Genomic DNA, 16,175 nt, shown 5'->3' on the forward strand with positions numbered 1-16,175 from the left:
CTCGCGATTCTATGGCCATTTTGAGGGAAAACTTCGGACAACAATTCATCTCAAGAAATGGACCCGTAAGTTGGCCACCAAGATCATGCGATTTAACGCCTTTAGACTATTTTTTGTGGGGCTACGTCAAGTCTAAAGTCTACAGAAATAAGCCAGCAACTATTCCAGCTTTGGAAGACAACATTTCCGAAGAAATTCGGGCTATTCCGGCCGAAATGCTCGAAAAAGTTGCCCAAAATTGGACTTTCCGAATGGACCACCTAAGACGCAGCCGCGGTTCCACTTTAACTAACCTGGTTTCTGCACACAGTTGGACGCATACTTTCTGATAGCATCACGTTTCTTTTTTATGTCAAATACAGTAGATTTTGTTACCCGAAATTGTTCTGCAACGTATCTAATTGATTTTCTTTTATAAAGGCGATCTAATATTTCACATTTTTTCTGAATAGATAGGGTTTTATGAGCTCTTTTATTTATTTGTCTGCCGCTCATTTTAATAACAAAGAAATTGAATGCAAGTCCAGTCACTGTGCCACTTCACGAACTATGAATAAACAAACGGTGCACCGCCGTGTGGAGAATAATATCATTCTTGGAATAAATACACCATAATTGGCAATACATTAAGTACGTATGTAGTACATATGTATATACGCACATTTTTTCGTTAAAGTACCGATATTCTTCGAAGTGCTGCAGCAAAAACTCACAACGCAAAGTAAAAATCATAATAGCAAAGCGAAAAGAGAAACAAAAGTCTGCATTTTTTGTAGCGTCCGGATTAAAGAGTAAAAAATATAAAACTGTCCGGATAATAGCAATGTCCGGATTATAGAGGTGTCCGGACTAAAGGGTGTCCGGTCTATCGAGATACTACTGCACGCTCATCACTTAAATACGGCTGAACCAAATTTGATAATTCTTTTTTTAAAATGGACGTTGAGGATCAGAGATGGTTTATGCGGAGGAAAAAATTCGAATAATTGCCGGAAAACCCCTAAAAACAGCTCTTTTCTTTTTCCCATACAAACGAATGAATGTTTGTTTATTAGTAATGCTAAGGGAACGACTGAGCCAATTTTGGTGAAATTTTCAGAAAATGTTCCATATGGATCGGGGAAGGTTTAGAAATAAAAAAACCTGTATGCTTTTTGTGAGGAAAAGTCGGAAAATTGGATTATTCCAAAAAGTTAATTTTTTCCATACAAATATTTTTTTCAATTTTTTTGTTTTGTTTTTCAATTATTTAAATCTTTCAAATTTGGCGTTTGCCTGAAAAATTTTTGAAAATTATTCAGTGAAAATGTTATGTGTTTTTCACACAAAGTGATCAATTACAGATTGAAATTTGTCACGATGCCATGAAGAGGTCGCGCTAATATCGGTCGGCGTTCTTTTTGGCATCAACATAAGGCACACGAACGAGTACTCCCAGAATGCGATGATATACGTGCGGTATTATGGGTCGCGATCAATCAGAAAGCGATCGTCACGATGTCATAGCAAGACTTTTCAACAGCTTCGATGGACATTATCTTGAAGCAACGCATATATGGTGCTGTTAGATGCTAGATGAATCTGTTGAGTGGCAAAAGAGAGGTTTGCCGCACGCACACATTCTTCTTTGGATGGTGGAATGTGGTTACATCATATCAAATTGATGAAATCATTCAATCATGCGGAAATTCCTGATGCAAAGAAAGATCCAGTATTATACGAAGTGATGAAAACCAATAAGGTTCATGGACCTTGCGGACACCACAACCCCACTTCGGTTTGAATGTCTGTCAATAAATGCACGAAACAGTATCCACGTACTTTTCTTTCGGAAACACAAACTAGAAATGATGGATATCCACTCTATCGGCGTTGCTCACCAGACGACAATGGCAGAACATTTAGCATTAAATTTAGAGGCGTAAGTATCGAAGTTGACAACACTTTGATCGTACCATATTCGCCACCGTTGTCTAATTCACATTCAAAAGTCATGTCAATGTTGAGTATTGCAGTTTGGTGTAATCGATAAAATACGTTTTCAAGTACGTCACCAAAGGAAGCAACATGGCGATTATTGGTCTTGAACGATACGGTCGATACGTGAACTGCAATAAAGCGCTTTGTAGGATATTTAGTTTTGCAACTCATGAACGTTTTCCGACTGCTGTGCGTCTCGCAGTGAATTTGGAGAATAGCCAAAGAGTGTATTTCACCCCAGAGAATACAGTATAGCCAGTGGAAACATCACCAGCAACAAAATTAACATTGACGAGTTTTTTCTTAACTTTCGTCAGTGATGTGTTTGGGAGAAAATTGCTCTATTTGAAAATACCTTGATATTGTACATACATGGAATGCATCGTCGAATAGTTACGAAGAAAGCAAGGACAACCAGTAGATTGACATCCCGGTGTCTTATCAACTAATGCATTAGGACGAATTTACACAATCCACCCGAAAAACGACGATTGTTTCTACCTTCGGTTGCTATTGATTAATGTACGCGGTTCAACTTTATTTGAGTCATTGCTTACTGTGAATGGTATATGGGAATATGTGCAAGTTTTGGAGAAGTAAGCCAGCAATTACAAATGCTGGAACACGCTAATCACTGGAATGAAAATGAAGTTCGCATACTTTTCGATATAAACCTTAACATTGTCAAAGACATTTTATGTACATTGTCTTCGCTAAAAATTGGAAATCAATTCCATCTTCCCTTTATCAATTCACAAAGGATGAACTCATCACAAATGTTCGGACATTGGCCAAATTATCATAACTACGATTCCTTAAGTGCACGCACAATGTTAGCTGCCAAAAATACCGATGTTGTTGACTTCAACTGGAAGATTCAAAGTCAAGTTCCGGGAGACTTGCGCTCAATAAATCGATCGATCGTCTTGACTATGAAGACGACGCCGTGAATTATCCAGTGGTATTCCTAAATTCTTTGGACAGGCTTGGTATGCCACCGCATCATTTGCATCTCAAAGTTGGATCTGTCGTTATTATGTTTCCCAATCCCATGCGCCGAAACTGTGTAATGGAACCCGACTGATTGTGACGCACCTATCGAGTACAAAGGGACAGAATGCTCGATCCTACGAAATCCTGTGAGTTCTAACGATTTGCCATTTCAGGTCAAACGTATTCCGTTTTCAGTGAAAATTGAATTTGAGATGACAGTCAACAGGACCTAAAGATAGTCGCATAGTGTGAGGCATAATTTTGGAAATGCTATGTTTTTCACAAGGCCGTAGCATGCTCACGAGTTGGAAAACCATCTTTTCTGTATACCGGAACAGAAACCGAAAAATGTTGTTTCTAAAGCTGCGTTACATTGAAAAAAAAATGAAATGATAAATTTAACTTTCTTTTCATTTCAAAATACATAATTTCACGCAGGACAACGGCTGCGGGGTCAGCTAGTATCGTATAAATAGACACAAATATTTTATTAATAAAATCTTTCAGTAGTTTGTTAGTAATTTTTTGAAATGTGGCAGGCGGGTTTTTTAGTCCAAATGGCATTCGGTTGAACTCGAAATGTTCATATTGAGTGGAAAAGACAGGGACCGGAAATAAACACCTACATGACCCTTTGATATCTGAGAGAGTTTCCCTCTGCCCTTTGGTATTTTCTGTGGACAGGAGCTCTCCAATGTAATTTTGCACGACGACTGAAAGCTGCGGTGCACCCATTCGTTAACAATGACATCAAAAAGCGTCTCAATTCTATTGTTTGAATTCTAGCTACCCCAGATTGAATGCGGCGAGTGGCGTCGGAACCGATGAAAACACTGGTTGCTCTTCGTTACGCTTCAGCCAAGGTCTTTTTCAAAAGTTCGTAAGGGAGCTCCACTTCATCGTAATGCGGAATGTGCACAGAAATCAGGCATCTCCGGCGTCACACTCCAAAGCTGCCGTCAGTACGTTGCTGAAATTACGTAAAAGAAATACCGTTAATTCTTTTCGGACCATCATACAGACTCTGTTTCTACCTGCATGGTTGGTCACCAGCAGCTTATAGCACCTCGTCCACAATCGAGAGATGCCGTTACTATTCAGTAGGGGTTCCTGGAGCTGGATGATGTCGGGTCCGTCTTGCTCTACACGAAGCAGTAAATTAGTGGATGGAGGTTAATCTGGAAAAATTTCATCTTCCAGACTCTCCTCCAGTAGCGATAGTTCACCGTCCATGTCGTGCTCGACTTTGGAATCCTTCGGCAGTATTTTAGACAGATGGACTCCGCATTTAGCAGTATCAGCACTTGCCGATATGGTTCCTCGGTTCTCTCCAGCTTTATCACCATCCAGTCTTGCGTGGATAGTGAGGGGCCACAAACTGTGGAAGATACACTTTGTGCACCTTCTCAAATCTAGCTCCCCCTTTTTGGGGAGGCCCAGAGTTTCCGTTGACCACCTTCAGAAAGACTGAAGAGACAGCCACCGCTACTCTCTTTCTTCTTCGATCGAACACGCCAAGTCCAAGCTAAAGGTTGTTGCAGCCCCTATTTGCAATTTTTATCAAGGGAGTTTTCTCCCTCATCCGACCTTTGCCGCTTAACCGAGTTCCACAATTTTGGCCGCCAAGCGGCGGTCTGACTTCAGCTTTCTCCCTAAAGAGAGTCTTGGCCTTGTTGCAGCAGTTTCCCAGCGACGGTTTGATTAAGTATTTAAGTAAATAATTTTTACAGAATTATATAAACAGATATCATTGTGTGCTTTTTAATGTATTCAACAGGAAAATTGATTAAATAGTTACTTGAGATATAATAAAATGGGATTGAAGAGTTTGTGCGATCACCACTGCCTGGTAAGCATGTTGTCCAAGATTATCTCCATCTTTCTCTTAGTAGCGACATTTTGAATATTGATGAAGTAACTGCAATTAATTGCAATATAATTGTATTTTCATAAATATGTGTAAATGTATTTGTGATAAATCTTACCATTCTGCAACCAATTGCTTTACCACAAACCAACCGTGATAAATTTAAACAATGTCGTCAGCCAAACGATTCATCTCAACTTGTCCCATAACATACATTCTACCGTTAATTTTTAGCATATCGGTATTCCTCTCTACACCCACCTTATGTGGCATGGCGTAGCGTAATTTGTCCCAAAATCTGACATCTTGCCAATCCAGATATGTATTCATATCCAAATATGCCTTTAGTTCTCTGTCCAGTAACTCACTTTTCGAGATTTCTCCAAATTTAATCATTATTATGCGCGCACGACCCTCGTTCAACGAGCACTGATGCGCTGTGCGAAACTCCATGCGCGCCCAATCCGACTCGATGAAGTGCTGCGAGAGCACAATGATCGTCCGACGCGACTGTTCCACCGATTCGATGATTTGTTCAGGTATATAAGCGCCAACCAGCCAATTGCGTTCGTGCGTGCATATCCGAAATGGTGGTTCGCACTGTTCGAGTCGCGGCAGCAATGTATGGTTGACAAAGTCTGCATCCTGGTGTGCATATGAAATAAACGCATCGAATGTTTTATGCTTATCCAGCTCACATTCGCGAATGCAACATCTCAATATGTTGTGGCTATACAACCAGACTTCCACTTCTAATTTATATTTGTAGAAGAGTGAGATAATGCAAAGTGAAATAATAATTGTTAACCCTACACTAATCAAAGTTGTAATCAAGTCCTTATAATATTTAGCATCAACAGGAGTTGGACATAATTCTCTCACATTTGCCATTAGGAGTGTATCGTTCGGCTGATTAACACAGAGTAACTGTTCGGCATCGGGTATGCGTGTCCGATGTGTACGTATGGTGTGCAGCAGTTGCAGTGTGGAACAGTTGCAAAACCAAGGATTTTCACTTAGATAGAGAAATTGTAGTTTTGTGCTCTCATTGAGGTATGTACGTAAAAATTCATCATTTAAAGATATTAAGCGATTATTTCGTAAATCCAAAACCGTCAAATTGGTTGGCAGTTGACTGATATTTATGCTCGTGATTTTATTGTACGACGCGTTGAGTTGCGAAACGTTACCATAGCCGAAGGTGGTATTTAGCGGCAATGCAATGAAATTGTTATTGCTAATATCGAGTACCGAACTCTTGAGCCCAACTTGCTCGGGGCGTGGGAGCTGTTCGATATGTTGCGCACCGTTGCAATTGATGTGCAGGAATTCAAATTGTGTGTAACAATTGCATTCGCTGGGGCACATTACTGGTTCCCAAGCACACAGTTCTTTACGTTCCAGTTGCGCGAGATCTTTTACTAGTTTGGTTGACGTCTGAATGCACTGCAAACCATTGAACAGCGAACGATAGTTTTCACTGTAAACCCAAGCCAATTTACAATCGCACACGATCGGATTACCAGTCATTTTGATTTCGGGCGCACAATCGGCAGTTGCACTGAAGAAATTTTGTAAAGCAAAAAAGTTTTCAATCAGATTGTGCTCTAGGTTTATTTCAAAAGGGCATGAAATGTTCGCTGCTACAAGCCAATCTAAAGTGAATTCGCGCAGACGATTGCCACTAAAATTGATTACTGTTGAGTTAATCTTGCCACCATTGTAATTTTCTGGTTGCAACTTGGTAATATATTTAAGACCGTCAGCTAAATCCAAAGTCATACCCTTATAGCTGTATAGAAAATTTGTCAGTAGCCTTAGCGTTCTATTGACGGAAGTATCGGTGCTCCAAATAGTTTGCAGTTGGTTCTGACTTACGTCTAGCCTATGTAGATAATGCAACGGTTTCAGATTTTCCATAATATTTGTGGTGTCGTGCAGTTGATTGCCTCCAAGTATCAACTGCCATAGCCGAGGAGTGTGATCGAAAATGTGTGGTGTTAAATATGTCAATAAATTGTGGCTCAGATCCAGTATGAGAAGTTGAGGCTGATATGCAAACAGACTTTCGGGCAATTCACGAATTTCATTACGGCTCAAATTCAGACTATTCAATTTTGTTTGCGCTGCAAAGATGTTGGCGTCCAACATTTTCATATTATTTCCTGCTAAGTCAAGCTGTCTGAGCGCAGTGAATTTTTTAAAGAATGTTTGCGACAAGTTTTGCAGCGATATGTACTGGTTTCTTAGGCCTTGTACGCTAAGCGCAAACGTTTCCAGTAGATTCTGCTTATAAAGTAATATGTCATGTCGTATGCTTATAATATCTGCTTCTCGAATTTCATTACGATTTGATTTAATAATCAATTGTAGGTGAACCATTTTCATGGGTTCAGCCATATATTCCACTGGTTCTGCAGCAAGGTCAGTGTTATGGACTATTGTTACTTTATTAAGCTCATACATTTTTATTAGAATTTTCCGCACTTTGCCATTCATATAGATTTCGTATGTAAATCTCTTGCAATTCGTCACTTTGAAATAACGTGTTTTTAGTAAAATTGACTGAAATTTGTGCTGAAGTAGAAAATTGATATTAGTTTCTGTGTTTATGGAGCACAATACAAATAGTTCCCGTAAGTTTGAATTAAAACTGATATAAATATAATTGCGTCCGTCCGCAATTTTACAAGAAAAATCGGCATCACCATAGCAGTCACAAGTAGTCTTCTCATCTTTAAAGCAATCGGCGGCCCAAGTGGAGACCGGTTCAACAGTAGTTTTGATTAACTCCATTTCGGTAGTGTGCGCCAACAGAATTTTGTTGTTTATGATCAGTTGAGTAAGTATGTAGGCGAGTATTACACACAAATTCCGTACTTTTAATTTGTTCATATTCATTAATTTGCTGTTATTGTTCTTATATTTCCTCCACAATAAATCGGGCTTGCAGACCAACTCACTTACACTTACTGAAATACTAAAATATAATATCGAATTGATACGCTTTAGGAAACTTAAATTGTGTTTTAATTCCTTATCAAGCAAGCACTTATCTCTAAGCACTCGCTCTTGTGCGATAATTTGTTTGTTGATCTATTAATATAAGAAGAATTTACTCTCTCGTAAGGAGGTGGATATTTTTGGTTAAAAACTTTTTAAAAAGTTGCCATGACTCTTTAAAGCTACATCAAACACCAGTCAAATCGCTAAAAATTAAGATAGAATTTTATTAGAATGATTTCAATATAATACAAATATTTGAGATACAAATCATGAATGTTATAAAATAACTAGCTAACGACGTTTCGCAATAAATGTTATTTTTAGAAAATATTTATTTTTAAAATCAAAATTTCAGGAGATCAGCTATATGCGTTTTTGCAATTTGTTCTCTAATTTTATTCGTTTGAATACTCTCGCAATATGTTGCTAGAGAGTATGATAGTTTAGTTCACCTAACGGTTGTACGTAACACGTAAAACTAACCGAGATAGATATAGAGTTATACAAAAATAATCAGGATGACGAGAATAATAGAGATCCGGCAGGATGTCTCTGTTCGTCCTTCCGTCCGTGAAAGCTGAAACTTGAGTAAAATTTTCGATGAAACTTGGTGAAAAATCTCAAACTTTTTTGAAAAAAATTAGTCACTTGAGAATGTGTGAAAACTAAATTGCCTGCACCGAAAGTATAACTGACCGATCGCGATTGCTCTTCTAACCAATTGAATTCTTTATTCCAGGATGCGTAAGTATGTATTTACAAAAAGGGGTAAGTAGAATACATTTCGTTACATTATGGTGAGTATTTTATATAAATTAAACTTTTACATTTTATTTCAAATATTAATACTATTATCCTTCAAAAATTTTGTAATAGTAGTAGTAGTTTAAAGGATGTCGCTTGACGCAACACCGGCCACCTTGACAGGATCATGATCCTTCAACGTTGATGGGTAGCAGGGCGAGCTTATGGCTCGCACCTTGTCGTCTTGCTCTTCTGCGATTGCGACGACACCTCATAGTACCCGCTGCTGCGGTGTTGTGTTGTCTTCGTGTTTGATGACTGGATGGCCGGCCGCAGATTCCGCTCCAGATGTAGCCATTTGTTGCGCTCCTGAAGGCTCGTGGGATATGTTTTCGACCACTGCTGCCAAAACTGTTGCTTGAGACAACGAATTAGGTCCGCTGGCACTTGAGCTGGTGGCAGTGCTCGAAGCGGGCAACCGATCAGTAGTTGTGCTGGAGGTAGGGCTTCTCCATCGTAGTGTCCTGGCTCAACGGTGCTAGTGGACGCGAATAGAGAATGGCGTCCCCTTCGGCTAGTACTGTTGACAGCTCTTCTGCGGCGAGAAGAGCGTTGCCGAGTGCGCGAACAACTAGATGTTTGGCGGATTTCACCGCGGCCTCCCATAATGCGCCGAAGTGTGGGTGCCCTGGCTGGTATGAAGGTGAAGCTGAATTCTTCTTCTGCTGCGAATGCCTTCACTAGTGATCCAGAAATGCCTCCTTCACCTCGAGCAGCTTGCGGTCGGCGCCGACGAAGTTGTTTGCGTTGTCGCTGAATTTCTTCAGCGGAATCCGTCGGCGACCAGTGAACCTCTTTAGGGCGAAAATATGTAAATGAATTAGTCGATAAGTCAGAAAATAATTCGAGGTAAAGGCACACAAAAACTGCGATATAAGTTTTCACGGGTGGTCGACCAAAAATCTACGCTAAATATAAGGAAAGGGCGTAGCGCTCGAAGTCTTTCAACTAGCAAGTTTCCCAGTATTTGGATTTGCAGCTTCGGCTTGTAATGAAAGCAGTGTGTGCTTTCATCTCCTACTCGGATTAATTTGGATGAAAGCGACATATCCGAGTACTCATGCAAGAACGGATTGAGTTTTTGCAAGGTTGCGGGTAGCGTGGTGCCTTAAGTCAGTTTTTGGATTTTATTCGCAAATTCCGAATGTTGAATCACCGCAACAATTTTCAAAAAATACAAGTGTAATTCGTTAGATGTCAGATCCCTACCCTGGTCGTCTGATCCATTGTAGTAAATATGCGACCATACAAAGCAATTTCTGATGAGAAGAAATTTTTTCGATAAAGTTCAATATAGTGTTATCTTTCACATTTATAGTTAGTGTAAAATTAGTTTTCTTCTTCTCTAATGCTTCGTCTTCTAGGGAGAGCTGGAAGTGAGTATCTTCAGGTCTTCTATGAGGAACTGTAAACCGCCGAAACCTATCGAATTATTCAATTCGTCCACGTTACAACCCCGATATACTTGATCCGCAAGATTTTGTTTTATTGGCACATGCCGCCAATGCGCTTTGTCAATCAACTCTTGGATTTCGGACACTCTAATTACGCCGAAGCTTTGTAGTGAGGAAGGATGTGTTTTATTCAATGTAAAACTATTTCAGAGTCTGTCCAAAATGTAATTTTTTCGAAATGTTGATTCAACATAGGCGCAACCCTTGACCAAAATTTTGAAAGAAACTGTGCTGCCGAGAGCTCAAGATGCGAGTTATTTAAGGCAAAAGAGATTTGGTCTTCTGCGGACCCCCTCTACACTTTGCAGTAAGCAGCCTACATTTAATACCACAAGTAGATTGGCTTCGTCTATATATTCAGCAACCGTACGCCCTTATTGAAGCCATGTATTTGGCAGATGGTACTCGACTCTACGTTTACGTAACGAGGAATGATAATTGTTGAAAGCTGCATTGGGTTGGGTTTAAAATTTTGCCAGCTAGTGTCGAGGCGCAATGAAATTGACTCATCCCAATCTAGTTTTTGAATCCAAAGCTCTTGTAATAAGATTTTTACTTCGGTAACTAGTAGGGCTAATAGTCCAAGAGGATCGAAAAGGCGAGGAGAAACTGACAATATGTATGTTTCGTTTAGTGGCTCGCAGATCACTAAAATTGTCATCTAAAACGAAACCGAAACAAATCCTCTTTCAGCAACCAATGGATTCCCAACGTTTTAGTGGAATTTTTGTCATTGAAGCTTAATGATTGTTCAGTGCCATTTCCTTAAGGTGAATTCGGCCGAGTTTAACATTTTAATTACCTCACTTCTCAAAAGATCTAGAGACTCGAAATTATCGGATCTTGTTAATAAATCATCAACATAAAAGTCTCTTTTAATGGCCAAAGAACCGAGTGGATATTTCAATGTATTGGCATCACTGAGCATTTGCAAACACCGTGTTACGAGAAACGGTGCAGGCGCAGTGCCCTAAGCTACGGTGTAAAATCGAAAAATTTGTATTTGCGCTGAAGGAGCACTCTCCACACAATAGGTTGACAATTTCTATCTTCTTCATGCATAATTATTTGGCGATACATTTTAGTAATGTCCGATGTTAGTACACACTTATGTATGTAAGCGAAAACGAGCGAGCGTTGAGTATAACTCTCCTTGGATGGTTGGACCCACCATCAAAAGTTCATTTAATACTATTTGAGTTGGAGATAGACTCGAAGCATTAAAGACAGCATCTAATTTAATAATGAAGTAGTGTGGCTCTCTTGGGATCTAAATGCTCGTTGGGCTCATGTAACACAGTGCTCTATATTCATTCATAAAGTCCATATACATTTTACGAAGTTCTGGATCCTTCAATGTTTTCCTCTTCAGGGCCTGAAACCGCCGAACTGCGGTTTCATAGGAGTGACAGTGTAACTTACGGTCAGATTTAAAGGGCATTCTGACTTGAAGCCGTCCTGAAGGCAATACTTCAGTTGTGTTAACGAAAAATTGTGCACACTATTTTGTTCTGGTGTGAACTTGTTGCCATTTGTTTCTAAAGGAAGTTCCTCCAGAGCTTAGAATTTTCGGACTACTTAATCCATAGACGATAAGTGTGTAGTTGTTGTTGGTTGCTGATGAGATTCCGCAGTAAAGGAAACGGGATACGAGTATTGGTGCAGTAACGTATGATGGGATCGATTGCACACACGACATCGATCCGCTCTGCACTTGGAGACCGTATGTCCCTTACGCAAACAATTTATGCATACGAAGCCCCAATTTGACATACTCAAATCTCTGTTGCGCAGAGAAAGTTTTAAAGGTGTAGTGGTCCTTTGATTTACACTGCTGACAAAGAGGCTGCTTTGTATTTGCAGCTACTAACGACGGTTTGGTTCTGTCCGATTTGGTTTCTGTCATATGACTCATACTGTTTGCAGCTCCGGGTTTAGTTCTCGAACATGACGCACGTTATGCTGATAATTGATGAAATCTTCTATTCAGAGTAGCTTCGCAGTCCTTCCACAATGGTAGCTTGTCGTAATCCAGCTGTTCCTCCCACTTTGATCGGGTGGCAAAGTCAATTTTGTCATGACCATTATTTATAATAAGACATGTATGGGTGCCGGGCCACAGCGGAATAGCAGGTAACTGCAAAGCTTATGAGCTAGCAAGGAAAGGTACCCTAGAGTCGATGTGGGTAGAATGGGAATGGGTGGGTGCTCCTGTGTCCTCTTGTATTCTACTACTGGATAGTTGGGCCTCGCGGATTCTTGGTCAATGCTGGGCCAGCATTGGTACTTGCGCGGTCGCAAAAGCATTCTGGCCCAAGATAGATCGTAGGAGATCTAGCGTTCTCTTTGCCCTCAGTAAGGCTAGCCTTTCTTTAATAGTGGGGCTCTTGACGGGTCTCTGCCTTATTGACACACATGCTGTAAGACTGAGAATCCTACCGGACACCGTATGCAGAAGCTGCTTGGAAGAAGATATGGCAAAAACTAGCCAGCACTTCCTTCTTGACTTTCCCGCATTTGGGAGTTTACTATGTGGAGACGACATTCCAACTCAATTGGATCTAACGACATGGCTTCTTCCAGAAGGCCCGTCTTTATACGCAAAATGCTACTTTTCGGCACAGGTCTTTGACGCTTTAATGATTTTAAGTCGATCAACTCCTTACTTTGAGAGAGTTTGGTGATGGTTTGCTTTGGCTTGCTCATTTTTATTTGTTTAAATTAAAATTTCTAAAAAGAACAGGCAAATTTTTTACTTGTTGCTTTGAGAAGCTTGGCTCTGAGTTGTAGCAACCAGAAATATTGAAATTCTTCCGTTTTAATGTCAATTGTTCTACAATAACAAATGCATAAAAATAAATTTAAAACTAAAATGGCAATTTTACATGTATCTTTTACGGGAGTCGAAGTTGTTGTTGGGCATTCCTCCAAATAGGTTTCATCGAATACCGCTGGTGAATCCATCTGATCCAGAAATAAAGATCACAATCAAAATCTACAGCTTTTTCATAAATTTTCTCAAATTTAGATGCACTTAGATTAAAAGCCTTTTTCCCGGCTCATACATACTTGTATGTACATACATATATGTATGCACTAAATATATTTTTCTTCATATTGAATTGTTATTTCCTCTACTCACTCTTTTTCCACATATTATTGCAGTCACAAAATGTTCACAAATATTAAACGAAACATAATTCGAAGAGATTTAAATATTTATTTTAAATAATTTTGCATAAATCTGCACAATTCCTTTCACGACGCGGGTCTAACCGAAATTTTTTTTCTTCGAATTCAATTTGTTACAACGAGTAGGCAAACGTCAAATTCACGGTATCATGCTGTAGGCTTTCACATCCATCGTTCTCAATACGCGGTGACAGCTAAACAATTTGTTTGTCTTATTTTGCTTTATTTTTGCCTAACATCTGTTGAGTAAAGCGTATATAATATAAAACAAACAAAATACACAATCCGTGCGATTCTGTAACGTGAGACAGTCTCAAGTCTCTAAATTTGAGATTTTAAGTTAGAGACAATTTTTGAGACTTGAGACGATTTTGCTATTCTGTAAGTGACAGTCACAAAATCTATTACATTTCATCATTCAGAGATGTTTTTACACTTGAATGAAAATAAACAGGGGCATTTTCTTGCTCTTGCAAGATTGCAGATTGCAAAAATACTACACCGAAAGATACAAGGGCACGAGAGCACCCATTGCAGAATCTAGTGATATATGAGCGACTGATTCAGTCAATTTAATGTAAATGACTATTGTGCATGGCTATTGTGAATTGGCGCACCTTCTGCATACATTTTAACAAAAAAAACTGTAAAAAATCTTTGTAATTTAAATTAAAATTATAAAATCTATTTAAAACTTAACGTCCTCAACAATTTACCGACGTAATATGTCTTTATGTAAAATGACAGTTAAAACAGGGTTGCAATTATTTTTGCGTAACATTGCACGCAAATATACATGGGTTTTGGTCTAACATATTTTACTGCCATTGCAAATAATTTTTGCGTGTGTTTGTTGTTGTGCCGGCGCACCAAGAGGAAATATAAGCAATTCTTGCACCGTGCAAGGGTTTTGCAAGAGCAAGCGAATACCCCTATTTTTTCAATAAAATGCGAATATGGTTTTGCGAAGAAACATGAAAGCAATAATTGTATTTATGTTATTACACACGTACATACACACATATATATATGACACACAAAGTTTATTCTCCCTTGCTCTTCTAATGTGAATCATTCACAATACGTAACCAGCTGTCAAAATTACTTGAAGAAATTATTTTTTTTTTTTTTTGAGCAATTACTTAAGAGCTGGATACGGACCTTTAAATAAGTTTTGTACACTTTTTTGTTTGTATTTACACTGTTTATGAATTTACGATTGAATTTGTTTAAATATTTTTCACTTTTAGTTAGCCGACGACAACCGACAATAGTCGAGGAGCGACACGCGCACAGACAATTGAAACCGAAAATTTTATTTACGAAAATACGATATGCACAAAAATTGTTATTATTATTTGTTAAACTTTTATCACGTATTGAGTCCCTACTCGGGCACCATGAAAAATTTCAGGCTTTTTTGAGAAAAATTAGTCACTTGAGAATGCGTGAAAACTAGACTGCCTGCACCGAAAAATATAAACGACCGATCGCGTTTGCTCTTCTTACACAATTGAATTGTTTCTTATAGAAATTTTATGATGTAACGGGACGCGTAAGTATGTATTTACAAAAAGGGGGAAGTAGAATACTTTTCGTTATATTATGGTAGAATATTATGGTGAGTATATAAAACAGTATTATTAGGGTGAGTATTTTATATAAACTAAACTTGAACATTTTAATTCAAATATTTAATATAAAATTAATGCATTTACATTAGTTAAGTATTATATTTCAAAAATTTAGTATTTATGTGTAAAGGATGTCGCTTAATGCAACGCTTGGTATACGGAATTCTAAGTAAAAAAAAATTACGAGTTCGAAGCTGGGGGTAACTGGACCACTGCCACGCCCACAAATCGGCATTAACGGAAAACGTTTAAAATGCCATATCTTAGCACTTAATTAAGTAATAAAATCAGGCACAGGACATCTCTGTAGCAATTGGCAACTGTGGGAAAAAAGTTTCGAAAAGTGGACTTGGCCCCGCCCTCTAATAAGAGAACTTAAAACATAGAGAAGGTGCAGGTTCGATATCGAACATTTGTTAGAATTGAAGTACGGAATTCACCTCACAACCACAGAATTCACGCTGTGAAATACAATATTAACATTGTTTACAGTTCTCTCACATACTCAATCAGTGAGTATGAAGAGAAATAACATTAACACCATTATCATGTTTTCATGCTTCATGTTAGCTTTCAACCAGGGAATTCCCTTCATACGCAATGTACGAATGTAAGGAAATTCGTTTTGCCGTTTTATGATATGAGTACAATTTTGTATGAATGCATGCATTGTAATATTTATAGTCAATTTGGACTTGCATATTAAATAATTTTATTTGATTTTTATATAGTATACTCAACTAATAAATATTTTTGTATTATGTTTCGTACTAATAGAAATTATATTTATCACAACAATATATGTACATATGCATGTAAGTATTTATAAATAGATCTTCTATCTTATTAATCGTATGTCTCTGTGCTGTATACGCATGTGCGCGTTCAGAAATTCAACTCATGTGTTATCACTTATCAATATATGTATGTATGTAGAGGTAAATGTGCGTGTTGATACATTCAAATAAACTTAGATGTACATACGTATATTTTGGATACATACATAGCAGAAGCATCTGTAGTAAATTTGACAACAAAAACGATTTCATTCAAAAACGCAGGCGCATTTTCCACAAGCGACATCGCTTCATTCATAAAACAAAAAACGCCGTATCATCTCCCCGAGCATGCCTTTGCCAGCAAGCGTTCGGGACGATGGCAAAAGCTAACAATCATAAATTGAACAACTTTCGGGTTTTTGTTCTAAGAAAGAAGTGAAAAAGTGGCAACATAGCTGTTGTCGAT

At 38.5% G+C, this 16,175-nt stretch overlaps 1 protein-coding gene across 1 annotated transcript; it reads right to left on the reverse strand.

The window, feature by feature from the left end:
• Positions 1-299: 299 nt before the first annotated feature.
• Positions 300-7,798, reverse strand: LOC125778694 (protein toll-like). Its single transcript, XM_049457738.1, has 3 exons — positions 4,959-7,798; positions 4,008-4,891; positions 300-3,943 (listed from the first exon to the last, which is right to left on the reverse strand). Exon 1 carries the CDS (start codon positions 7,739-7,741, stop codon positions 5,003-5,005), a length of 2,739 nt encoding a protein of 912 aa, XP_049313695.1. The 5' UTR covers positions 7,742-7,798; the 3' UTR covers positions 300-3,943; positions 4,008-4,891; positions 4,959-5,002.
• Between the last annotated feature and the right edge of the window lie 8,377 nt (positions 7,799-16,175).

Source organism: Bactrocera dorsalis, chromosome 1, assembly GCF_023373825.1.
Source record: "Bactrocera dorsalis isolate Fly_Bdor chromosome 1, ASM2337382v1, whole genome shotgun sequence".
NCBI lineage: Eukaryota > Metazoa > Arthropoda > Insecta > Diptera > Tephritidae > Bactrocera > Bactrocera dorsalis.

Bases quoted from the DNA above. Each gene is read 5' to 3' on its own strand.
- LOC125778694 (XM_049457738.1), bottom strand. From the start codon at position 7,741: ATGAATATGAACAAATTAAAAGTACGGAATTTGTGTGTAATACTCGCC.